Source organism: Brachyistius frenatus, unplaced genomic scaffold (genome assembly GCF_029030835.1).
Source record: "Brachyistius frenatus isolate BFR_SWC_R1_liver_20210118 unplaced genomic scaffold, ASM2903083v1 Contig_85, whole genome shotgun sequence".
NCBI classification, from domain to species: Eukaryota; Metazoa; Chordata; class Actinopteri; family Embiotocidae; genus Brachyistius; species Brachyistius frenatus.
In genome coordinates, this window is record NW_027210684.1 from 162,777 (window position 1) to 188,219 (window position 25,443).

Consider the following 25,443-nt stretch of genomic DNA (forward strand, 5'->3'; position numbering starts at 1 on the left):
ACTCTCCAAACATTTGGTTTCGCCTCATTTTTTTGTGGTTTCAGAATAATTGTTATAGATAAACTGGAATAGACCTTTGACAAACAAATGTCTGCATTGTTTAAAATGCATAAAAAGCTTAAAAAATTAAAACATGCCATATTATTAAATGGATCAAATATAATTGCTTTCAAGTAAACCAAGTTATTTGTTACATTTATTGAAGCTCTTTCAAGCCACTTCAAAATGAGCTAAATGTACAAAGTCATGCAACACAAAATATAGCTAATTCACTCCATGCGCTTTTCATACAAAATTTGCACATTTTCATTCAAACATCAAACATAAATTCTCATTTGATGACCAACAAACAACATTCAATTCAATTCAATTCAACTTTATTTATATAGCGCCAAATCAGAACATAGGTTATTTCATGGCACTTAACACATTAACGTCCTTACAGCAAGACGTTACAATAAGGCTCCTATGTTAAAAAATAGCCCATGCAGTCACTTCTTCTAAACACATCCAGTACAGTTACATTTAAGTTGAAGCCATCCAGGGTCAAACAGTGCAATGTACTCCTGATGACAGATTTGACTGTAAAAGACCAGATTTGAAATGATGATAATAATAAAAACAGCTCCTACATTTAATCCCCGACAGAAACAACAAACAAAAGCTACAGCACTTCAATATGAAGTGGACTTACACGTGATTAAACCTTTTCTGGTTAATGAACAGCAAGTGACTCGGGATTTACTTCAAATGTTTACACCACAAGTAGAGATTATTATGAAATAATTAACCTTGAAATGTAACACAAATAATCATAAAATCATTATAGGCTATATATATATATATATATATTTGCAGAGTGCCAGATGATTTGCTTCATTATCCAGCACGTGGAAAGGCATACAACAACACATAAAGACAGAAGGTTTGAGGTTTCTGCTTGGAAATGGCTTAACTTTTATGAACCTCGACAACAACAGTTCTATGTAGACTGACCCGTTATCCTTTCCTGCCTTTGCAAAGTCTTTGTCTTTGTTTGTTCAGTCACTCTTACAAACATATTGAAACAGACTATTTGGCCTAAATATTTAAGACTCTCGTGTCAAAAGGTAAAAATGAAACAACATAATTTAGACTCCTTCTCTCTTTTCATGTTCGATCTGGTTTTAGCACTTTTGAACCAAATTCCTCTCCTCTGATGACAGCCCCTGAATATGTTTCAAATGAGACTGAACTGCACAAAACCTAATATTTACACACAAATGGCCCTTTAAATGGCCAAAATAAAGTATTGTGTATGTTCATACCTGCACATATATGGATTATGTCGATTTTGTCATATATACAAAAATACAATGTTATAAAAAGTAAGTCACATTTAAAATAAATGCTCCAAACGTAATGAGTGTGAAACCTAAAAGTCTTTCTGGCTTCGTCTCCCTATGGCTGCTGCTGGTACTGTCCCTCTGTGGCGGTGTAGAAGTCATCCAGGACACTCTGCATGTAGTCGAAGGTGGGCCGGTCCTCGGGTCTGTTCTTCCAGCAGGACATCATGATGTCATACAGCTCGGTGGGACAGTTGTCGGGCCGAGGCATCCTGTAGCCGCGCTGCACCGAGGACATCACCTCTCCTTTGGTCATACCTAGAGACAGTGTACACACATAGAGTGCAGTGAGTGTAAAGAGCAACAAAACAAAACCTAAAGTATAGTGTAGAGGTGGTTCAAGTAGTAGGCAGTGGAAGGAGTGGAAGTGGAATAGGAGGGTGATGCTTTGAAGGTTGCAATGGAAGTGCAAGTGAACTTTTTCAATGCAGTCGAGAAAATAAAATTCACCAGCAGAGGGCAGGACTTGTCAGTGTATTGCCTCACAACGTGATATAAGGTAATTAATTTCATAATCTGAGGACTATAACAAAATAAAATTGTAAAATGGTTGTAAAGTGTTTCATAAGTGTGTGTGATCAGCACTAATGATGTCGCATAAATATGTCATGGTTAATGTTTACCTGGGTAAGGGATTTTGCCGTAGGTGATGATCTCATAGAGCAGGACTCCGAAGGACCACATGTCTGATTTGATGGTGAAGGTGCCGTAGTTAATGGCCTCCGGAGCCGTCCACTTAATGGGGAATTTGGCTCCTGTGTGTACACACACACACACACACACACACACACACACACACACACACACACACACACACACACACACACACACACACACACACACACACACACACACACACACACACACACACACACACACACACACACACACACACACACACAAACAAAAGATGCCATCAATAAATTGCAGGTATATGATATTCACAGTTAGCTTAGTCTATGTAGATAAATCCTCCAAATATTCTCACACATCTCACACGTTGTTTGTGAAACATGTCATGGAAGGTTTCGATTCTATTTATGTACTTGCATTTATTTTGTAAAATTTTGTAAAGCGTATCCTGGTTACAGATCAGTGATCAGACAGGTTTCATCCTCTGACAGAGATACATACTGTATAGTCATAGCAGAAAGGATTCAGACTGTTTTGACACGTTATTGTGTTGTAGATTTACTTTAAATGGCTAAACTGGGGATTTTAGTCATCAATCTACACTCAATAACTCACACTGATGAAGTAAAAACATGGTTTGAGAATTATTTAGCAAATTTGATGAAAGACGAAGAAATGAGATCTGTCATTTATAAAAGAATTCAGATTGTTAATTTAAGTCATTTTCAATCTTCCTTCAGTTCTGACCAGTTCCTCCTCTGCTGCTGAGAAGTATCCATATCATGATGCTTCCACCACCATGCTTCACTCTAGGAATAAGCAGGGCATGCTCTTAAATTTCTGCCCAAAGATTTAAGTTATGCCTCAGAGAATATTTCTCCTCATGCTCTCAGTATAGTTTAATCGAAATTTGACAAACTATTTTGTTAGAGTGTCTTCCATCTAGCTGCTCCACCATTCAGGGTTGATAGATAGAGAGCTGCTGAAATGGTTGTCCTTCTGGTGTGTTTTCCATCTCTGAAGACAGACGTCTGCAGTTCTGTTGGAGTGATGGTTGGGTTTTAGGTCACCTCCCATGCCAAGGACCTTTTTGCTTGTCTACTATGTTTGGCTAGACAGCCTACTAGTTTTCAATTTCACTGAGCTCTAGTAGCTTTAGCAATGGTTTTATATCCACATCCTGATATATGCCTCACCTCAAAGGGTGATGTGTGTACCTTTTTAAACTCTGGCCAATCACTTCAGTTTACCACAATTAGACTCCAGTTTAGTTCTGAGTACATAATAATGATTAATAAAGGAAACAGGATGCACCTGACTACAGTTTGAAACCCCAGCAGAGTCTGAAAGTGAGACATTTTTGTTTTTGATTTTGGATACATTTTCAAACAATCCTAAAAACTTTGTTTTTACTTTCTAATTGTGGGTTATTTGGTGTAGACTTAGGGAGAAACCTACCAAATGTATCCTTTTAAAATAACACAATACATTTATGAAGGGTCTGAATGCTGTCTGAATTGACTGTATGTCTCTCAGATGAAGATGAAACCTGTCTGAGCACAGATCTGTAACCAGGAGACACTGAAACAACAGTAATAGGAATTTAAAAATAAATGTGAGCACATGAATAGAATCTAAACCTCCTATTTTGTATCATAGAACCAGCACAGGTGATGTGTGGGAATGTGTAGGAGAATTACTTTTCACTACTAATGATGGACGTACACAGCTCGTGTGTGGCACAGGACCATCAGAGGTCATGTTTGTTGACGTGTGTTTATACATGGTTGTAAAAAGTGAAACAACCAGTGAATTAAACCAGAAGTGTCTTTGTTTGTGACCAACAAAATGGTCTGTCTGTCTGTCAAAAGAGGAATTTGGTTTCAGTATGTATCAAGTCAGGCAGGTTGATTTATAATGAAGAAAAAACTTCCTCCGCAAGATGAAAATAAAGTCACTCTCCTATTCTCACACACACAACATTTACCCTCTCTGGCGGAGTACTCGTCGTCCTCTATGACTCTCGCCAAGCCAAAATCAGCTATTTTACACAGCAGACTCTCAGACACCAGGACATTAGCCGCCCTCAGGTCTCTGTGGATGTAATTCTTCTTCTCTATGTACGCCATGCCCTCTGCTATCTGCAACACAACAAGAAGTAGAGGGTGTAGTGTACAGTAAGAGCTCTGAGCATTCACAGGAAAAGAAAAGAACAACATAAAACAGAAGACAAATTAATTCATCATCTAATCAATCAAATGAATGTTATAGTCCAACACCAATCCGTGTGAGTATGAGCAAATAATGTCTATCTGTGAAATAAAGAATATATTTAAAATCTTTCCCTTTACATATAAAGTCCTTGATGCTCCATCATATCTTAAAGACTTTATAGTGCCATCATTTTATCCCAATGCAACACTTCGCTCTGAGACTTAATTTATCTGTGAATACACAGTTAAAAACACTATGAATTACTTAAACTGTAAATGTTCAAATTTAGTGGGACCCAGTAAAGGCTAAATAATATTGGATTAATGAATCTAAATACGTTGTAATATGAATTGATATATTTCTAAATCTACTTTTTTAATTGGAAAAAACACTGTGAGGGACTCTGAATAATCACAAACAAAAAAAGAATCCATGCATGCATGCATGATGCAGGAAAAAGAAATCAAAAAACTGAAAAGGATTATCCTTAAAGTAAGTGTTTGGAGAAAAACATTGTCCATGATTTGACTTGTCATTTAAATTGAGCTTTCTCACTTATTAATTCGTATAAACCAATAAATAACTGCTTCAACAACAGGATTAAACCTCAAACCCAACCGACGAGAAGAGAACAACACAGGACGTTGTGTTTAGGTAATATAAGTGTCTGATTTTTTACTTTTGGCACACTTCCTCCCTTCAGTTCAGTGGGAACAGTAAGATGTTGGTCTCACAGCAGTGAGGCGAGTGAAGCGTATGTGAAAATCACCTGGGCGGAGAAATCGATGAGCTTCGGTAGCAGCTGTTTGCATCCTGTGTCGCTCTTTAAAAAGTCTAGAAGGCTCCCTGCAGACGAGACAGAACAGAAAACATGATGACTTAGTTTGCGTGTGCACTGGTGTACTGTGGTTTTACTTGTGTATTCATGTCAGCTGTGATTTTAGTCTACAAAATGTCCGAAGGTTTGGTTAAGTTATTCTGAAGACAGGTTTTTTGTTCAGCTGCTAATCTTTTTTTGTCAAGTGTGTCTAAGGATCAGTGTGTGACTGCACAAATACGGCCTCATATTGTTAGATGCTGACTCAGAGTCACCCAGAAAATGAGCTTATGGTACAGTCTCATTCATTAAAAGGCTCTCCGTATGAAAATATCATCAACATGTGTTAAACTTGGAGCTCTGTTACCGTTTGCCATGTACTCAGTGATGATGTAGATGGGTTGTATCCTGGTGACGACAGCATAGAGCCGCACCAGCCGGTCATGCTGCAGCGTCTTCATCACATTGGCTTCCTCCATGAAGGCTTCAACCGTCATGGTGCCCGGCTTCAGCGTCTTCACCGCTACTTTGGTTGAGTTGTTGTAGTACGCTGATTGTGCAGAAAGTGAAAGGGAGACGAGGGGAAGAGTAAGTGAATTTCCATCAAAGCATGATGTCATCTGCTTTGACGTGCTGCAGGTCTTCTGTGCTGCAATGTCTGCTGGACAACTCGGATCAGACACACTGGAAACTGATTCCAGATGCAATATTGCTCTGTTATTCCACCGTTGTGGTGATAAGAAGATAAAATGCAAATAACAGGAAGTAACACTGGAGTTACTGTTTAACAATCAGTAGCAGCTGAGACACAGCACCCACTGTTTAATAATCCATGTTACACTGAAATCATTTTGTGAGGCTGATATGAAACATTATGTTCAATGTGTTTTTTTATGGGCACACTAGCAATTTAGCATTCCACTGTTCTGCAAAAAAACCAGAACAGAATCCAAGATGTTGGCGTTCAGATAGGCTGACTTATAACCAGCTACAAAAGTATTGAATCCCAGATTTCCCACAATGCAACTAAATATCACCATATAATCAACTGCAAGAACATCTGTCTTAAAACCCTTCCTGTTTGGTAAACACCCACATCTTTAAAAGACCTTGACAAGAGTTTGAAATACACAGCTTTCTGTCAAAAACTTGAATTATTTAGGCCAGAGCAGACATCATCAACCCAGATGACATCATAAGGAGGATTATTTTCAAACTTAGGAAAACTTGCTTCAGAGACACAGACGGGAATGTGTGTGTTTTTGTTGACGTGGAACATTAGACCTCAGGTTGAAGGTGGGCGGGGCTATGTTGGAGTTCAGTTTGGTCACCAAACTTCAGTTAACTCTTATATATGCAACAAAAAGAACAGGAGGGCCAGACAGATGTTGAGCACGGCTGGTAAACACCCACACAGTCCTTAACCCTCCTGTTGTCCTCGGGTCAAAATGACCCGCAGCTGTGTTCAACCAAATTCTATTTTATTTTCATTTTTTTGGGGATCATTGGTGACAAGGAGGCTGTGAGGGTTTCTTTAAAGAATGATGACCAATGATCCCCAAAAAATATAAAAATATAGAAATAAAATAGAACTTGGTTGAACACAGCTGCGGGTCATTTTGATCCGAGGACAACACGAGGGTTAAACTGCAGTTTCTGGTTAATGAATAGTCCCATTTGCTTATGAAGCCTATTCGATTAGCACTCCCTGAGTGCAACGTCCAGCCAGTTAACCGTTGTTCAACTTAGACTAGGAGGATGTTTGGCCAATAGACACACTGTTGTATTTGGAAACACAGAAGTTATTCTAGCACGTTTTATCTTTCCTTTTTGATTATAAAGCAGGTCGAGGTGCTATAAAAATACTGTGAAAGTGTCAAAACAACCAGAGCACCGAGATTCAAGCAACTGTGCCATTAGGATGTGTTGTTTGGACTTCCGTCAGTTTGTGATGTCACAAACGTGACATCATGTCCGCCCTCAGCATGGCCCACTGTCCAAACTATTATGCAGAAGAAAACACAAAGCGATTATTCTGTCAGTGTCCGAGCAAGATATAAGACCAAAGAGAACCTGTGGTTGGCCTGGGTGTGCATCACTCAGGAAAGAGCCAGCCAATCAGAAGGGGAGATTCAATGATATCAATGTGGTTTAAAGACACAGAATCATTTGTGCTACTGCAGGGAGAAAAAGAGGTGATACACTGGTTAAACTACAAACTTAATTACTTTTATAATGAAAGGACAATTCCTCCCATCTAAATTTAGAGTTAGTGACATTTTGTTCTGCTGAAACTGGGCATCAGGTTATGGAGACACTGCGTACATCCAGTCGAGTCATTAATTATTCTCAAATGAGCTTTAGACATTTGTGGGCCATTTTCAAAGATTTTTTTTGGGCCTCCAACTCAAGTCTGCTGAGTTTTCTGGCTTCAAGTCAACACGTTCAGTCGGCAAGTCCAAGTTAAATCATCATTTTTGGGAATGGAGTCAAAGTCTGCAGTCAAAGTCTCTCATCTAGAATTCTGATCATTACTTTTGAGAGATAAACAAAGGAGATGTTATTTCCTCATGTTAATTAGTAATAATTAGTAATAATAATAACAACAACAATAATGATAATAATAACCTTACATATTGCAGGTTTATGAGGTGACTAAATATCAAATGAAAAACATATTCTTGATTTACTGCATGAGTCAATTGTAACATGCAAAGACAGAAATAGTTGGACAAAGAAGAAGGAAAGGGAGTGAGGAAGAGAGCGTTGCTTTGGGATTTCAGTGTCACTACAGGGATATTCATGAAACTGTTTCCTGATATCAAGGAAAGAAGAAGAAGGAAAAAGAAAGACATATCCGTGCTTTCCGAAGGAGAGTCAGCTGAGTTAAAGTTTGCTTGGACTTTTCCTTCTATTTTTGGGCCAGCCATGTTGGTATCGACTTCTTCTCTCTCTGTACTTGCGTCACGGTGTTTTCTTATTTTCCATTATTTGAGCCAGACGGTAAAGTTAATAAAACTGCCAGCACATCATTTGTTTGTTCATATCAGCCCTAAATGCAAAGCAGCAAAACGTATTACTCCACAATAATAACACCTCTGTGATATTCACATGGAGCTTTTTAAGATCGAAAACATTGCTAGATACATTGATAATCAATTTCTTTAAATGACTCAGCAGTTATTGGATACATTCACTTTTATTGAGATTATCTAGTCATTATTAACTAAAATAAAAATACTCTACAGTTCAGTGTAAACCTCCTACCTGGAACCAGAAGCCTAACTTTCCCAGCATGACCCACAAGATAAAACAGACCTCAACACTTATTTCCATCACTATGTCATGGTTGCTTAAAGAAATGCAACAGCAGTTGAGTACTTAATCACAGGTCATAGGAATATGTTTTTTTTTTTGTTTTTTTTTAACAAAAAACCCCTCAAAAAACCATCACAAAGCCTTACATCCCTGCAAAAAGAAAAAGTCAGTATCAGTTTCAGAGCAAGGTTTGCACAAATAATTGCACTATACTTTCTGTGGTAGTCCTCGCTCAACATAACATGCATGTAACAGTATGCGTGTGTCATCACCGCTCCCACACTTCCAATGCAAATCACCCTTCGGACTCCAACATTTCCTCCATGGATGAAAACACTGGTCTACACATGAATGGGGTCCTCCGTCACCCAGAGGCAGGTGTTTGAGTATATTTTTGGAGAAATCAGAGCAAAACAAACCAATGAGCTTCAAGAAAAGTCATTTTAGTTGTGATTACGAGGAAATGCAACTTCCCCGTATACTGATCACTTCTGCTGTCTATTTTCAGTAAATGACAGAAATGATTTGGAAACCCTAAGACCTGCTCAACACGACACGCCCTACTTCTCACTCAACCATCAGAACCAAAATGCCTTTAGCAGGATATTTAAAAGCTTCAACTTTAAACTTTAAAATTGGGGTTCGTGTATTAGTGTGGAGGCCTCGATATATCAATCAAATCAAATGTTTTAATCATGTTACTGTTCTTCTCCACAAACCCCAGATAGGATATTTGCCTCTTCTACTAAAAGTAAAATTACTGTACCCTATTTGTACTTCTGAAATGCGTAACATTGTTTAATGTGAACCTAGCAGCCTTTCATTTGTTTAACAAAATAAAAGTTTACAGGTTTAAAGCTCTTGTGTCTTCTTCCTTGTTTTTGTTGGCAGGCAACTATTTTCTGTGAATTCTGGATCAGAAACAGTGTAAAATGACACAAGCAGGTTGTCGTCTTTGAAATCATTAAGTGGCCTCGAATTCATGACATAATTATTTGCAGTTTTAATGTGTTTTTTAGCTTCACACGACTTTGTTAAGGATCTCTTTGTGGCCCTGTGTCCCACGGGGATTAAATAAGTATATGTGCCCTGCTTTTTTCCAACTACTTCCTCAATCTAAATTCTTACATCTGAGAAGCTGCTCTGAGTCAATGCTATTGAATAACTGAAGAGTATTGTTTCTCTTTACTCACCCATCCAGACTTCTCCAAACTGCCCTGCCCCCAGTTTCTTCACCATCTTAATAGACTCTTTGGAAATCTCCCAGGCGTCTTTGTCCCACGGCTTCTGAGCTTTGGGTTTTACATACGGACGCTCCAGTCTACGACACAGGCCGTCCGGTTTGTCTGGAAGTTATACACACAAACACACACACAGACAATGAGAACTGAGGCATCCTTGGTAATAAATAACAAGGCACAAGTTATCTTTTTAAATGAGAAGATTTGATACAGTGTTGTTGTTGTTGTTGTTAAATATGGAGCAGGAGCTGGGAAGCAATTTAGCCTAGCTTAGCATAAAAAGCTGGTGGAAACAGCGAGCTTGGCTCTTCCAAGTCTTGTCACCACCACTTCAAGAAGTCACTGTGTCCGCTGTTTACCGAGAAATATTTACACATCTCCCTGTAAAACCACAAGTTGTCATTTCTATTATGATGTTACATTATTGTTTTTAGCAAAAGTGAAAAAAGGTATTGAAGGTATGAAATCTATTTTTTGTGTTAAATTGAGGTCTTCAAAACCAGTAAACAAAACAAACAACCTTTACCAAGTTTTGTAGAAATAAAAAAGGGGTAGGTGTCGTACCATCTTTTTAATTAAATATCTTTTAAATAAAGAGTTAAAACTACAGTGCAGGACTTTTAAATGCAAATGAGCATATATTCGATTCAAACACATGCTCACACAAAGTTAAACAACCTATAACTGCCAGATGAATCTCTTTGTATGTCACACTGCACCGAGTTTTTAAACTGTGTCTGGTTTGACACTCCCGCTCTGGCAGGATGAATGCAAACTGAGCAACACAACAGACTTCAGCCGGTCGTTGGCTAACGTCTGGTTTCATCCAATGCTGACATGGAGATACAATTATTAAATCATGCAGCTCTTCTAAATGTTCCAAATGCCTTTGGATCAAATTGTGCTAGTAAAACACGTGACACCTTTTTATTTCATTTATCTATCCAACGTTTTACATCCACAACCGCAGCGATGGAGCACGTGTCGACGCAGGTTTTGTATTTACTCTCACAGGAAGAAAGGGGAGACAAAACCTGCACTGCTGGGTTAATCATTTCTTCCGCTGTCCTCCAGTGGCTAAACATCAAACCTTGCAGCTGCGATGTACAAGTGTGCCTGAGGATGTGTCAGAACACCATGACATCACATCCGGTGTGGTTACAGGCTTTTACAGAGTCATGCTCACTGTGGTAGTGCTTGATCATGCTGCTGATGTCGCGGAAGGCGATTTTTGGGGAGATGTAGTAGCCTCCATTATCCAGCATCCTGATCTTATAATGTTTGACTGAATCCATCCCCTGGGCGTCCGTGTCTCTGATGGACAACGAGTAACTCCCTATGGAAACATCATTGAGCAAAGGAGAATGACTGGTGAGTCCTAATACAGAAGTCTACATGAAACACTAGCACTGTCTTGGAAGTGGAGCGTGTTTGTGATTGTGTCTCTCAGAGCTGCTGTGATTTCCATACCTTTTGATGTTTCACTTTCCCTGATAAGATAAGAGCCTGGCTTGTTTGCTGGTGCCAACAGCTGCCTCTCTGCATCCTTCCTCGTGATGTCCTTGAAAAACCACCTCCATTGAACAAGAAATACACTGATTATAATACAAGACATAACCTTGATGATGAACACATAAATTACTTTCATAGTTTCTTATAAAAAAGATCAAATTTACATCACCAGTGTAAAACTAAACACTTTTTTTTTTAGAGCCATTCAAATTAAGATGCAATTGTACGCACTCCTCTGTTTCCATGGTGTCAACTTCGGCGACATAGTTCGATGGAATGAATCCTTCCTTGTTGTTTGTCAGAGACCTTGCTTTCCACCACTCGCCATGTCTGCAAATACATATAAATACATTTTACTACAATTATTGTTTCTCTTTTGATTGTTGGTGTTGACATAAGTCTAAAACTTATTTGATGCTTATAAGTGATAGTAATATGTGTTTTTAATAGATGCACCAAATCTCATTTCTGCAAGTCATTCAATAAATATTTCTTTATGTTAATACTAAAATATAAAGTGGCAACTTTTCAAACTTTTGGATCACTCTTTGAATTAAAAAAAAAATGTCCTAGACACTATTTTATCTTTGTGGTCTGGAGTTTAAACAGTACAGCATTTTAAGCAAGCTTTCAACATTGGCTTTTGCCCTGCATGATGCTATGTATAAATGATGAATAATATTTGCCGAGGTTGAATCAGTCAATACAAGGCACCCACTCTTCTAAGATTTTCATCTTTTCTCCCTTCTTGAATCCTAAGTCGTCCTGATGCACAACTTCATATGGGTAAAGGCTGATCACTATTTTACCACCCCCCATCTGCTCTGAGAGAGGAAACAGAAACACAGTGAAACGTTAAAATCTAGGACAAAATAAACAGTTCCACAGTTCAGTTATCAAATAGCAACAATCAAGCATGTACAGAGATGTCAAGACAGGAGCGGTGAACGAACCCACAAATGATGACTACAGAGGGCATCAGACTGGCAAAACTACAAGTAGCCTGTGACTGTAGATGTGCTACTGGGGCTACTTTTAAGCATAAGTAGGCTACTTTTAACCCTCGTGTTGTCCTTGGATCAAAATGACCCGCAGCTGTGTTCAACCAAGTTCTATTTTATTTTCATATTTTTTGGCTGTGAGGGTTTCTTTAAAGAATGATGACCAATGATCCCAAAAAATATAAAATTATAGAAATAAAATAGAAACTTGGTTGAACACAGCTGCAGGTCATTTTGACCCGAGGACAACACGAGGGTTAAGCATAGCCTATAGTTAATAATAATTCTGTTTGAAAAGACGCACATTATCCCTTTAATTTGAATTTAGGTGCACGCATAGAGACATTTTGATGTCATTAGTTATCCTACATTGAGGCTATTAGTGATTTAAAACAGTAACCTCAACATTGGCCACCATATGCATGTTAGCCTGAAAGATGCAGCTTAGCTTGGTCACTATTCTTGTAGCCACATTAGTTCAGATAAAGTCCACCTTAATCTATGGAAATGTTGAGTCAGTAATTGTCAAATTTTGTGTTGGACACTAATTTGAAGACTTGAAATCTGAAATTTTCTAAAAATCAAATGGTCTTTAAGTTCCATTTGTTTACAGGCTGTATTGACAACAAGGGTTATTTTTTCACTAAAATGACACTGGAATTTAAAGTTTGGATTTACTTACACATGCTAAAAAGCTGAACATTAGCATCAAACAAGACTAGGAAGAAAATACTCATAATCAGAATGAAAGGTTGACATGATTACTGGCACTAGTGACTATGTTAGTGTCGCCGATATACGTATTACAATGTTTGTGTATTGAGTCAGATGTAAAAAATGTAAACCCTCTAATATTAATGCATTAACTTATTTTTTAAAACTAACTAACTATAAAGCTGCCGTGGCTAGTGGCCTCGCTGACGACCACAGTTTCACTTTCCATTTGTCAAAGCTGTCACAATGAGTTTTGTATTGTATTTTTTACAACATAAAATAAAGTCAGAAAAAATTAACTAAACATAACAAAAGAGAAAAAGTGGAATACCTTCCATCTTTTGGAACACCTGACCAGGTAACAGGTTATTCTGCAAACACAAACAATATAAATGTTATATGGTGGCCTATGTGTCTACAGACTACAGACTTTCACAATCTATCCATTTCATCTGAAAAACATTTGAGACGGGAAGTTTTCTTTGTTGGGAAATATGAGTCACTTTTTCCAAATCAGAAACGATAGCAATCTTAAATTTAACATACTCTCTTGATAACTGAAGCCTAAATCACAACAAATCCTATTTTAACAAGTCTAGTGATTATGGGCAGTTCCATCTTCATTTGCTAAACTTTTGTTATTAGCCAGCAGCAAATTAAAAACAATGACATGCTGGATATTTTTGCTATGACTTTTCTTTTGTTTAGCCTTAAAGCAAGAACAGCACAGCGTTTGGTTGACATTATCTCAGAGAGCAGAAAAAAAAAAAAAATCAATGTTTTGATGTTGCTGTCTGACTACTTACTATGTTGTTTGTTTTATTGGAGGTGGGGTCTCTGACATAGTGCATTTGATCAGTATTTACATTCTGCTGGCTGATTTTTCCCTCCATAGCTTCACTCAGACCTCCGCTCAGCGTGGATTTCATACAGCCCATCGTGCCTGCAGGAGGAAGTGAGAAAAAGGAAGAGTGAAGATGACTGTTACACATTTACCATTTACAGCTGCTGAAACAAACAAACACCGAGTGGAGACACTTTGGTACCAAACACCTGTGACTTTTCAGTTCTTTTGTGTAACAATAACAGAACCAAACCATGCTAATTTTTCCATTTGTATTACTGAAGGGGAAATTAATTTCTATACAATATTCAGCATAGCATTGCAAATAACAAGGAGGAACAACAGGTGTAGTCTACAAATTATGGGACACGCTCTGCTTTGAATACAAATGAAATATTCTGTAAATAATTATTACATTAACTCCAACACGGACTCTCAGATTTACCAGCTGTGCTGTATAAACCAGTCTGCTCTGTATCCTATACATGTAGATATACGAGACCCAAATGCTACCAAATCCAAATCCCATACCTGATCACGCAGTTATGGCAGGAGCAGCTGTAAAATTAGCTCATTGTTGTTGTGTGTGTAGAACTTGATATCCAAATATAAAATAAAATAATAAAAAAGAGTAAGGGTGAGGGTTTTGAGCCCAGGTTTTGTTTGTGTGACTTTTCCACAGAGCCAATGGTTCAATTTGGTAAGAAAATTTTATCATGGAAGATAAATTTGAATCCCCATTTTCCTTTTATGGCAGCATCAGTCCAAATATACTACCTACTTACTTAATGTGTTAGTGCTACTCCACTACACTTTGTTCTCATGGCTGCACCTCATCCCATCATCATTTGCCTAACCTGAATATAATTTACTGTAATAAAAGATTTATTGCTGCAGTTTTCTATATTGTATTTTGTTATTGTGAGTTTTAGCTGGGCTGTTTTCTGCTCACCAGTTTGATGCCCACAGACTGATGTTTGCATGTAAACACAAATAGATCTGTACAACCAAATGACCACAAAAGTCTTTCGAAACAAAAAAAACACATTTTCTGTGTGACCATGGTGGTTGTATTTCAAAGAGTTGTTGTAAATAGGTCGCAGGAGAGGCCGACAGGAACGACCACAGAGCAAACTGGAAGTCATCAGGTGGAAAACAGTTTATGAAACTTACACATTTACTTTTAGATTATGTTTGGGTATTAATGAATATATTGAGGAAGTTTTGTGCTTTGTGCAACGTATATCTACCTAGCCGGAGTTTGCAATGTAAATAAACACGTGTGCTCTCATTTTACTTTCAAATGGCATAAAACATGAAAAGTAAATATAGCACACATCCCAGCATCACCTGCTGTATTACAGTTTTAGTGAAAAAAAAAACAACCTACACATGCACCTTGCTTAAGTGAACAGTTATAAATCTATTGTATGTAATTTCAGCAGTGAAAATATTTTGCAAAGTTATTTTGTGAACTATTTCTATCATACCCGGTGACTTTTATGAGAGCAAAGGTCTGTATCATAAAGGAAAAGTGATAAGGAGGCTCTCAAAAGTGAAGACACTCGAAATTCATAATCAGTTGAAACTTTTTGTTTTCTTTGGGGAAACTGCCATGAGCTGACAAGAGCAGTTATTATAACACTAATATGATTTGGCTGGAATGTGTTTGTAAAAAGATGACTTCATGAAATGGTGAATCACAGAGAGAACAACATTTTCAACACAACAAGATAAAGAACAAATGATCAGATGCTTTGTTCATCTCAAGCAGGAAAAGTTTAACTGTGGCTGTAATCAACACCTGTTGTCTAAAACAGGAAAAACACTTTGGCTCTTCTCCCAGAGACAAAAGTGCATTGCTGAGCAACAGAAAATAAAAAAAGGAACACATTCAACGAAACCTGCAGGTCTGTGAATGCTCTTTAAAACTCCAGGTCACGCAGAACAAACGTTATAACGGATCTTTACAGTAAGAAAATAAGTGGGCCACAGCTAGTTTCGGTTCTCAACGACATCCAAGTGGCCCGAACCAGGGCAGTGCTGAAGAACTGATCTGTAATATGACATGAAATGTTCAAACAAGAGAGAAATAAACTGAGGGCCATGCACGCCAACAATGCTCACAACATGCTACAATTATCAGGTTTAAAACCGACCATTTTCCCCTGTTTAGTGTTAGCATGCTAATTAGTGCTATTAAGCAATAAATGTAAAGTAGAGCGCTGACTGGACGCTCGTTGGGTCTGCTGGTTTTTGGTCATGAACCAAAGCAGGGGACAAACTGAAATTTAAATCTGATAATGGCACAAGGGGATTACAATTCATCCTCAGGGGGGAATGAAGGTCCACACAGAGGACATTTCACTGAAAACTCTGACCAGAAGACCACAGAGAGTCGGATTCCTTTGTGTTTTTGTTATATCTGAAAAAATAAAACAGTTGATCACAAAAAAGTTTAAACTTTATTATTATTATTATTACCATTATTAGTCATTACTATCATCATCATCATCATCATCATTATTCTAAAAGCATTCAGTTCTGCTGCTTTTAGGCCTCAAATAACACCAAAATACACCTTCATACTTTTCTTTTTCTACTATGTAATGGTACTTTTGTACCTACAGAATAAAACCTTGTGACACAGTTTTGAGTGATAGTATTTTTAAAATGAGTGTTCATTGCAAATATGCAGGTGAAAGGTTGCACAACTGGACCTGGCTGACCTGAATTAGGTTGTTTGGACAAGAGCAAAAAAAAAAGCTGCATCAAGCTAATGCAAACAGACAAGGGGCACACCTGAAAATCAGCCGAATTTGTCTCAATAGAAGTTTATAAAGTGAAATGAAAAAAAACACACAATACTTTAAAGTGTGAAACAGTTGTTTGAATCAAAGTGTGAGAGCCAGCAGTTTGGCAGTTTTGGCTTGTTTTTGTGTTTTGTTGGTTCAGTGCCTCTTATATTTTTAACTTGACAGTCAGCAAACAGCCGGAAACTGAAAGTCTGATCTCATTAGAAGCACACACACACACACACACACACACACACACACACACACACACACACACACACACACACACACACACACACACACACACACACACACACACACACACACACACACACACACACACACACACACACACACACACACACACACAGTGTGCCACACACTTCCTCCTTTAGCAATGGGCTGGGCTAACTGAGATAACTCACTGTGGAATTTAAATGCAAATAAATGATAAAGCTGAAGGTGGTCACCACATGTTGCATCCTTAAACTTACATAAAAAAAAAGATTATCTATAGATAGATAGATATATACTTTATTAACTTTTACATAACATATTCAGGGCCATGTAATAAAAAAGACTGCAAAGTCTTATGAAGTAAACCTCTCTCTGCAACATTTACCATTTTCCACAGAGTGAAACTTTTACTTGTAATGTTTTTAACTCTTGCCATGTGTGAGTTCATGTAATGATCACACTTCTCTAACTGACTTTATTCACAGTTCACAAGCTTTATTTCTTACCTCTCTCTGTGAGTATCCCTGCTAAAGAAAACAACTAATCCAAAGTGTAGAAATCTTTTAGTCCTCAGATATCTTCTTTGCTTTTCATCAGAGTGACTGTCACACACACACTCACACACACTCACCGGCAGAATCTGGCTTCACAGTGGGTCAGCCGGTCGACATGGATTGTTTCACCAGAATGAGGAACTTAGAGGAACTGCTGGGGATTTTTTTTTTATTACTAAAACTTCCTGGTACAATTGTCTAATGATTATTTGCATAATCAGCAACACACACACACACACACACACACACACACACACACACACACACACACACACACACACACACACACACACACACACACACACACACACACACACACACAGGGGCACACAGATGGTCCTTCAGCCCTACATACGGACACGCTTGTTAAACTTGAAGTAAAGTCGAGTTTCAAAATATGTCAAACTCCCTTTGAGGAATTCTGCAGATATCGTAATGACCTCTCACCGTTATATAATCTTTTTTAAAGAACTCATCAAATATTTGGTTACAGAAGTGTTAAACACAATCTATACACTTTAAAACTTGCCACAGTTGCAGTTTCATGCACGTTTTAACCTCAAGTTTCATAAATGATCCAACAGTGCCGCCTGTTGGAGAGTCTGCAGAGGTACAACAACACGGGAGACACTTCCCTCTCGTCCGTTCTTTATTTCACTTTGTTCGACACCAGAAGTAGAAAATATGGTTATAGACACTCAGACAAACAGCTACACGTTGAGCAGAATCATGCACCTGCCGTACTTCTACATGCTGAATGGTGAACATTTAAGTTTACACGGTTTTGTTGAAGCCGGAGTGAGTCACTTATAACAGTCACATGGCAGTTTACAACTTGAACACCTGATTGAAGGAGGATTACAAAATAACAAGAGTTACATTAGCCAATAGATTATCATCAGCATGGAGTCACAGTCGAGCTGTGGTGTTACGGGACAGTTAGAGTTTGCAAAATGCATGCGTGGTGATCTGTACAGATGATCATTATGTAGAAGCTATCACACAACGTAGCAGGAATGTATTTCAGCCTCCCTGTCAGAGATAGAGACTTTCACACAAACAAACAGATATTACAGTTACCGGAAGCTCCACTGAGTATTGCATATCTACATTTGAGGAATAGTTTAACATTTTTGGTGATGCACTTATAGAGTTTACTTCTGAGTGTCAGATGAGTAGATCGATACCACTCTCATGCAAGTACACTAAATATGTAGCTGGAGCCAGCAGCTGGTCAGATCACTTAGCTTATCCATGGCTGATCATAAATCAACACAAGTTTTCGAAAACAATAAAAAAAAGTGTTGCCTCTTCAACAGGAAATCAATGAACAAAAAGAAAAGATAAGAAAAGAGGAGGACACAGCTTCTGAACACATCAGGGAGCCCGCAGCAGAGTTGAACAGCAGATCTGTCAGTAAACCCACTCATCCAAACTGAAAAATACAGTAGGAAGCCAAAGGTCAAAGGTCAGGAGGAATTGGCCTTATGTGTTTCAGCAACATGGAGGTGCTCCAAGATTGTAATTTAGTTTTTTTTTTTTTTTTTAACTTCGGGGGTTGTGTAAAATGACATCTGCTGCTTATAACTGCTGTGCCCCTGAACTTCCTTGCAAATATCATTTAATTATAATGATATGATACATACAGGGAGAACGATGGAAATGAGAGACTTTCTTCTCAAACACTGGCTGCGATGTAACAGCACCACGATCAGTTCTCCAGCAGCACTGGGATCAGCTGTTTGTTACTGTTATTGGAGGCGTGTTGATGGTCAGAAAGTCTTGCTTTGTGTGTTTATAACAATATGACATCACAGTAGAGCTCGTCTGTATAAAATGTGTTTTTACAATATTTCTTCTTTCAAAACACAAAGTCACAGTATCATCTTTCTATGACAGGCTTCGGCTTATTGTGTAACACGATTATTATTTAAAATGATATTTACCACATTATATAAGCTGCATAATTGTACTAAAATGTTAAGCAAGAAAATGTTCAACACTTAAAACTTCAAACTAAGCTAGTTAACATCGAGGCAACAACTGTTTTTCATTTAATTAATTTGCAGCTTTCTTAGTATTCTGGTGGAACCAACCAGCACAGAGACTTTTGACTTGAGTTTAACAAAGCTGACAGCAGCGAAATAAAAAATATAAAACCAGATATGGCCACATGAAGTTGATATCATACGGACACAGTTTGCAGCTTCGCACGAGGACTGGACACAAGCGGAAAACGCCAGCTATCCAAAGGTAACAACATGCACCTACTGGCACCTCTGAAAGTCACTAATTAACACATCCTATCGTTTGCTTTATTCATGAAAAAGTTTCTTCCTGGAGTCTGAAGTGGTAACCAGGCAACAGTTCAGCACAGAGCCCAACGCAATACAGCTGATTGCTGTTTCCTTTTTGTTAAGTGTTATTTAGTGAGCTTTAGACATGAAGGTAGATTCATTTTGTTCCGTCTGAATCCAATAAAGCTCGTTGCTTCCCCCTCTTTCCAGTCTTTATGCTTTGCTAAGCTGAGCTTCTGCTAACCCAGCGACATAAAGCTCCTGTATGAGGCGCAGCAGGGTTGTAAAGGTGTGTGAATTTGTCCCCAACTGTTCGGTACATTAAGATTGGTGCAGTTTGACACTGCCAAACAATTACTCTCACAAGTCTATTCATTCTTTCTAGTCTATTTACTTAGTCCCTGCACAATTATGTGATCACATAATATTTGAAAATTCAGCCAAATCCTTCAATTTTACAGTTCAAGTTCTGGCCAATTAGACACTATTAAATATTTTAATTCATTTTGGAAACAAATGAAAGAAATAATAAAATAATGTTTTTCATGCATTTCTTTTTTTTTTGAAAATGTCCTGAACAGGGACAGTGTTATCAATCTTCTCATCTCACTCTTGGCAAGTGAGCAAAAAAATGATTTCCAAAACTGTCAAACTACTCCAAGAAGGTTGTGATTATAATGGCATCGATAAAAAAGATACAAAAAAAAAGTATAAACATTTTAAAACATAGTCCACCATCATCACTTCTGGTTTTATTTTTTTTAAATCTGTCATCGCTACTTTCTCGAAGTGTATTATTACATAATATTGGTGCCAACATAACCCCCAACTTACTGCTCCGCTGCAGCCGGTTGCTTCCTATAGAACAGTGAACTCACTTTTCAGCATATACACATCAAGTTCCAGTGTTTTTGTTCCAGCTCTTCTACTCCTGAATCCAATTCCCTCTGCAATAATGTCAATTTAAAGGAAGCACAAGCCATTAACTGGCAATATAATCTCTATCAGCATCACTACCTCTACAAACATGCACTGTGACCGTTATATCGGCACGTCCCAGTGGTCTTACAAATTACTTGAACTACTAGAAAACTCACGTAGGAGCCCCGTCTATGTTCTCTTTTCATTTCAGTCATCCAGCCTGTGTGTTTAGTAACTAAGACTGAAGGTAAAAATCAGTTTTACACCCCAACTCTGACAAAGCACCCTGTAATGAATTGTAGTGCACAACAGAGCCACGTGGAGCACTGGGTGTTCACATCGCAGCACCTCTACAGTGGATGTTTAGGGGTTGGGTCAGCGCCCTGCTCAAAGGCATGTCAGCAGTGAAGGTACTACCCTCCGGCGACCAGCCCTCTTTGGACAAACAGATTCATCACGATGGCGGATGTAATCCGTCCTGCGACTCTCCGTCTGCTGGCGGGAGTGTGCGGCAGGTTAGCTGTTCCTCTGCCCCGCCTCCCTCTGGCCCGAAGAGGAGCTCTGGCTGTCCTCAGTGTCGTCTCCATCTGCGGAGAAAGTAGGAGCAGTTTTCTTTACTCCTACGTTTCACTTCGCAAAAACTTCAGTTTGTAAGTGGAGGAGGAAAATAAACTGCAAAAAAAACTTTGCGTCGCTATTTTCCAAATCGTGTGAAAGCCTCATCATCGTCCGCTCTGTAATTGTCCCTAAGAAATAGACACTAACATCCAGTGTTTGCTCCAGCATACAGTATATCTGCTCTGTTGGTTAGTTGAGACACGACTGCATTAAGATAAAGTTAGAAATCCCATTAATGTGTCACAACCAGTTAGTGTGCTTCCTGAATTAGTTTCCAGACCAACAGCGGGAATGTTGGACATTTGTTGTCATGGTTATAACGAGACAAAGACCAGTCGGGATGAGGAACGGTCAAAGTTAAAAGAAACGTTGCTGATCACATTGAAACTATAAACATCAGTTTTACTTGTTTAAGTATAATATTTTGTCAACCCATCCATCCAACCTGATCTCCAACCCACGATGAGCTTGATTTAAACACGAAGGACCTGATTCACTGAAGGTTTGTGAGTAAAATCACCTGCAAACTCCACACCACCCACAAAAAAAAGTCCAAGCAGATTTACTGACGACGTGCCGTGATGATTGCGTCTTTCAAATGTGCATTTTAACACATGTTGTCCATTTTGCGTGTTTGCCTGCATGCATATGTAATATTGGACGTTTCTACCTGAAGGTGCAAAATACTGGGAGGGAAACCTGCAAATACATAAATGTAGCAGCTGCAATGATATTTACTAAATTTTATTTTAGTACGACTGAAAGGAACGTGTTAATCAGATGCGCACATCTGGAGAGACGGCTGTTCTTATTGGTGAGAAGGAGACGCAGAGAAACTAAAGAATACGTAGAGAACGTGGTTTTACACCCGTGGAAACATTTTTGATGTCAGAGTCATAAATTATTCAGACATGTCGTTTATCCAGTGAAGACATTTCTGAGTTATTGAATGAACTGAATGATGATTTAAAACCAACAACACGGAGGAGCCATGAAATACCAGCAATGTCAAAACTTCCTCCGACTCAGCATCGTCGTGCCTCTGGGTCGTTCCAGCGTGTCTCTGCTTGGATATCCCACCAGTCCCGTTATTCAGGTGTGTTCTCACAGGTCCTGAATGTGTCCCGCAGAATTCACAGGTAGCTTCATAAGGTTCACGAGCACTCGCGAGGAACTGAATGAAAGAAAGTCACCTGCTCATCACAGAAAGATCTGGACCTGCTGATCAGTGTTCGTTGGAGGATCTCATCCACCGTCCTTCCTCTTTTATTTGACGACGTTTTATTATGAAGCCTTTTTTTCGCCTTTTTATTTTCCCACAGTATTGATTTCCTCACTGATAATCTTCAATACAGCATTTTGTTCTTGTTATATTTATATTTCTTAATTTCAATGGGATCACATTTCCTTTTTCCTTTTGCTCTGTTTTCCATTGCTGGAATCACTTTAACACACACAAACCCCTCATTTAATTACAGCGATTTGCACCTGATTTCAATGATGCAATTACTCAGTAAATCACCTGCAAAACAGGTGAAAAAAAACGTGCAAACTTTTAGAAGGAACACGCAACTTAGTACCCTTTATTTGAGACCTCAGTAAATCAGGCCCTTAGTGTAAAGCGCATAACACAAGTACATTTGGAGTGTTTCCAAATCCACTTAAACTCATTTAAAAGCAGCTAATCTAAGGTAAGGCTCAACGAGAGGTGTACTTAGTGTCCTAATTATTCATTGGTGTGTTTTGGGCGTAACATGAAATAAACCAATCAAAGTGTCAACTCACATTCCTTTTACAAGACCAGTGCACTTTCATCTTTGCGAATTGCTTTTATAACAGCGGCTATGCCAAGTTGTAGGAACGGACGTGTTCATGTGCAGATGGAGCAGGCTGATGTTTACAACGACACTCTTTCACCTTGTCATCTTTTTATCTTTAAGGACAAGCTGCTGCATGTCACTGTGTATGTTGGCGTGTTGTGCGCCTGCATATGAGGCACATACTATCAAATGCACCGTTAAAATAGCAGTAAAATACCGAACCATTGATAAAAGAGCAGGTTTTTGTTGGTCAATCACTAAATGCCAGCGAAGAGCGACGTGCCGGACCACAACTCACGTTAAGACCGACACACCGATGAGTGCACATTATTCTCAAAAAAATACACATTATTTGAACAACTTGGGTGCCGGATGGGAACATAATGACTGACCTGAAACTAGCAAAGACACTCGTGTTGTGCTTGGTGCTGCTTTGCATCAGGTTTGAGACAGAGTTCTACAACTGTACCACCTCACAGCAATGCTCCCATCACAGCTACTATGGCCACGACAGGACGCTTTCATTATAAAGTGCAACAATGGGTCACCAGTTAAACTATCACACAACTGTACATCTGATCTTTGCAACTGAAATACGTCCACACGACTGAAGTCTGGAACCACCTGCTTTTCAGCCGTGCTTGTTGTTGCCGTGGTCACGTTATGCATGTGACGTACAGCATAGCGTCACGCTACCTAATATGATGTCATTATTTCACGTGAGCTTGTTTTACCAGGTAAAAAATGATACCAATGTTATCACGAACGATGCAACATGCACACGCCCAAATACAAAATGTACTTCATGTAGAGTCAAGAATACTGTAGTGTACATGACGAACTCCCGGATGTATACGGCAGATGACCCGAGCAGCTCACCTCCCCCTCCCGCGTTGATGTGCAGCTGGGACAGGGACAGGGTGAGGGGCAGCTCTCGTCCCTCGGGGTCGGTGGGACTCTGCAGGATGTCGTGCAGGGCGTTCCTGCGCCCCGTCCTGCCGGAGGCGATGAAGTCTGCGTACGTGGCCTCAACATCAGACATCGCTCGCGCATCCTTCACACAATAACACCTGCAAGAAGATGAGCCGCAGCTTCACCCCCGGAGGTTCACCTGCACATCGCACAGAGTGCAGCGGCTGGAACTGATGAGAGGACCTGGAAGACCAGTTAAGTTGCTTCAAACAGCCTGTTGTCATATGACTGAAAAACATATTCTTTATGATAGCCAACATAATATTCTACAATGAACACAAAAGGGTGGAAACAGGACTATATTTCCTTATTTCAATGATTCATTTCAAACCTGTAGAGACAATAATGCATCTCAATAGCCTACTTTCATGTCTCCAGTCTGAACATTTCCCCTTTTAATTCATTCAAACAGCGTCACAGTCTGAAGTAACAGCAGCAGCCCGTTCACAAACAGGCCCGCGAGTCCAGGATCGAGGTTGACCGGAACCACAAGTCAGATCTCATCCCCGGAATAACTCAGGACTGTATTCAGTAGCGTTGTAAGCATCCTCTTACCTTCAGTGACGACTCTTCTGCTGTGTAAACCGAAGCTACATTTTGTAGGGAGTGACTTCACCTAAAGCAGCGCAACGGGCCCGACACCACATCAACCGACCCGACAGCACAAACAAGACAGAGCCAGATAAATAAACAAACACAATCAAAATCCCCGGGACCGAGCAGCGGCCCGCCAGTAATGATCGAATGAGATTTCACGACATACGGCGACGTGGCAAGGCGACAAATTTCGGCTTATCAATCAAATCAGCTTTGAAAAGTCCTCAGTCTCTTCTCCATGGCCGCCGCATCTTCCTCCTTCGCGACCAATGAGCAGCCAGCAACCCGCATCTGAGGGCCGATTGGACAGCAGACACAAAAGGATGAGAGGGGAGAGCTCTGAGCAGCACCGGGGCGGGTGATGCATTCAAGGTCACCTGGAAAAATGACAACCAAACGACTGACGCGTCTGTTCATCTGTGATGTGGTCAATTACAGGGAAGTTGTTTTGTATAACTACTGCGCTGTAGTTTAAATGAAAACAGATTCACTTTTGAAGACCAATGTAGATACATATTTTAAAATCTTGGTTAAATCAGTGTATTAGTCAACAAAAAACAAACATCCTTTTAAATGCAGAACAATGTGTTTTACATCAAAGACAAAGAAGTAGAAATATAATTCAGAACAACTATAGACATACAATTATTAGATAGGCTATATAATTTAAAAGTGTTAACAACAATTAATTGAATAAAGCTAAATAAAGAAGAACAATTTGGAAAAATATAATCACACAAACAATAAAATGTCTAATGTGCTCCAGACTACTTTACTTTATATTCCCCACAGTACCTGAAGACATCGGGAAACTAAGCTCATAATAGTTTTGACATCATATGTCAATTTTCATTTTTATCACAATTATTGAACATGAAAATACAAATGCAGTGCTTAGTAGATCACTCAAGTAGCTTCTCAAAAGAAAATAAAGTGTCATCTGTTTTGATGCT

The 25,443-nt window shown here is 39.0% G+C and overlaps 2 protein-coding genes across 3 annotated transcripts; both read right to left on the reverse strand.

Moving 5' to 3' along the window:
* Positions 1–199: 199 nt before the first annotated feature.
* On the reverse strand, positions 200–17,588 carry lyn (LYN proto-oncogene, Src family tyrosine kinase). 2 transcript variants are annotated; one of them, XM_069709804.1, is made up of 13 exons: positions 17,218–17,588; positions 13,702–13,778; positions 13,167–13,206; positions 11,839–11,944; positions 11,352–11,450; positions 11,079–11,182; positions 10,795–10,944; positions 9,561–9,713; positions 5,417–5,599; positions 5,002–5,078; positions 4,006–4,159; positions 2,009–2,140; positions 200–1,643 (listed from the first exon to the last, which is right to left on the reverse strand). In XM_069709804.1, the coding sequence occupies exons 2-13, from the start codon at positions 13,771–13,773 to the stop codon at positions 1,441–1,443; spliced, it is 1,473 nt and encodes a 490-aa protein (XP_069565905.1). In that variant the 5' UTR covers positions 13,774–13,778; positions 17,218–17,588; the 3' UTR covers positions 200–1,440. The 2 variants fall into 2 exon arrangements, with proteins under 2 accessions (XP_069565905.1, XP_069565904.1); XM_069709803.1 differs by having other exon boundaries at positions 13,642–13,778.
* Positions 17,589–17,896: 308 nt separating this feature from the next.
* On the reverse strand, positions 17,897–24,761 carry pkia (cAMP-dependent protein kinase inhibitor alpha). The gene is made up of 3 exons (XM_069709792.1): positions 24,449–24,761; positions 23,801–24,063; positions 17,897–21,070 (listed from the first exon to the last, which is right to left on the reverse strand). The coding sequence occupies exons 2-3, from the start codon at positions 23,961–23,963 to the stop codon at positions 21,000–21,002; spliced, it is 234 nt and encodes a 77-aa protein (XP_069565893.1). The 5' UTR covers positions 23,964–24,063; positions 24,449–24,761; the 3' UTR covers positions 17,897–20,999.
* Positions 24,762–25,443: the final 682 nt, after the last annotated feature.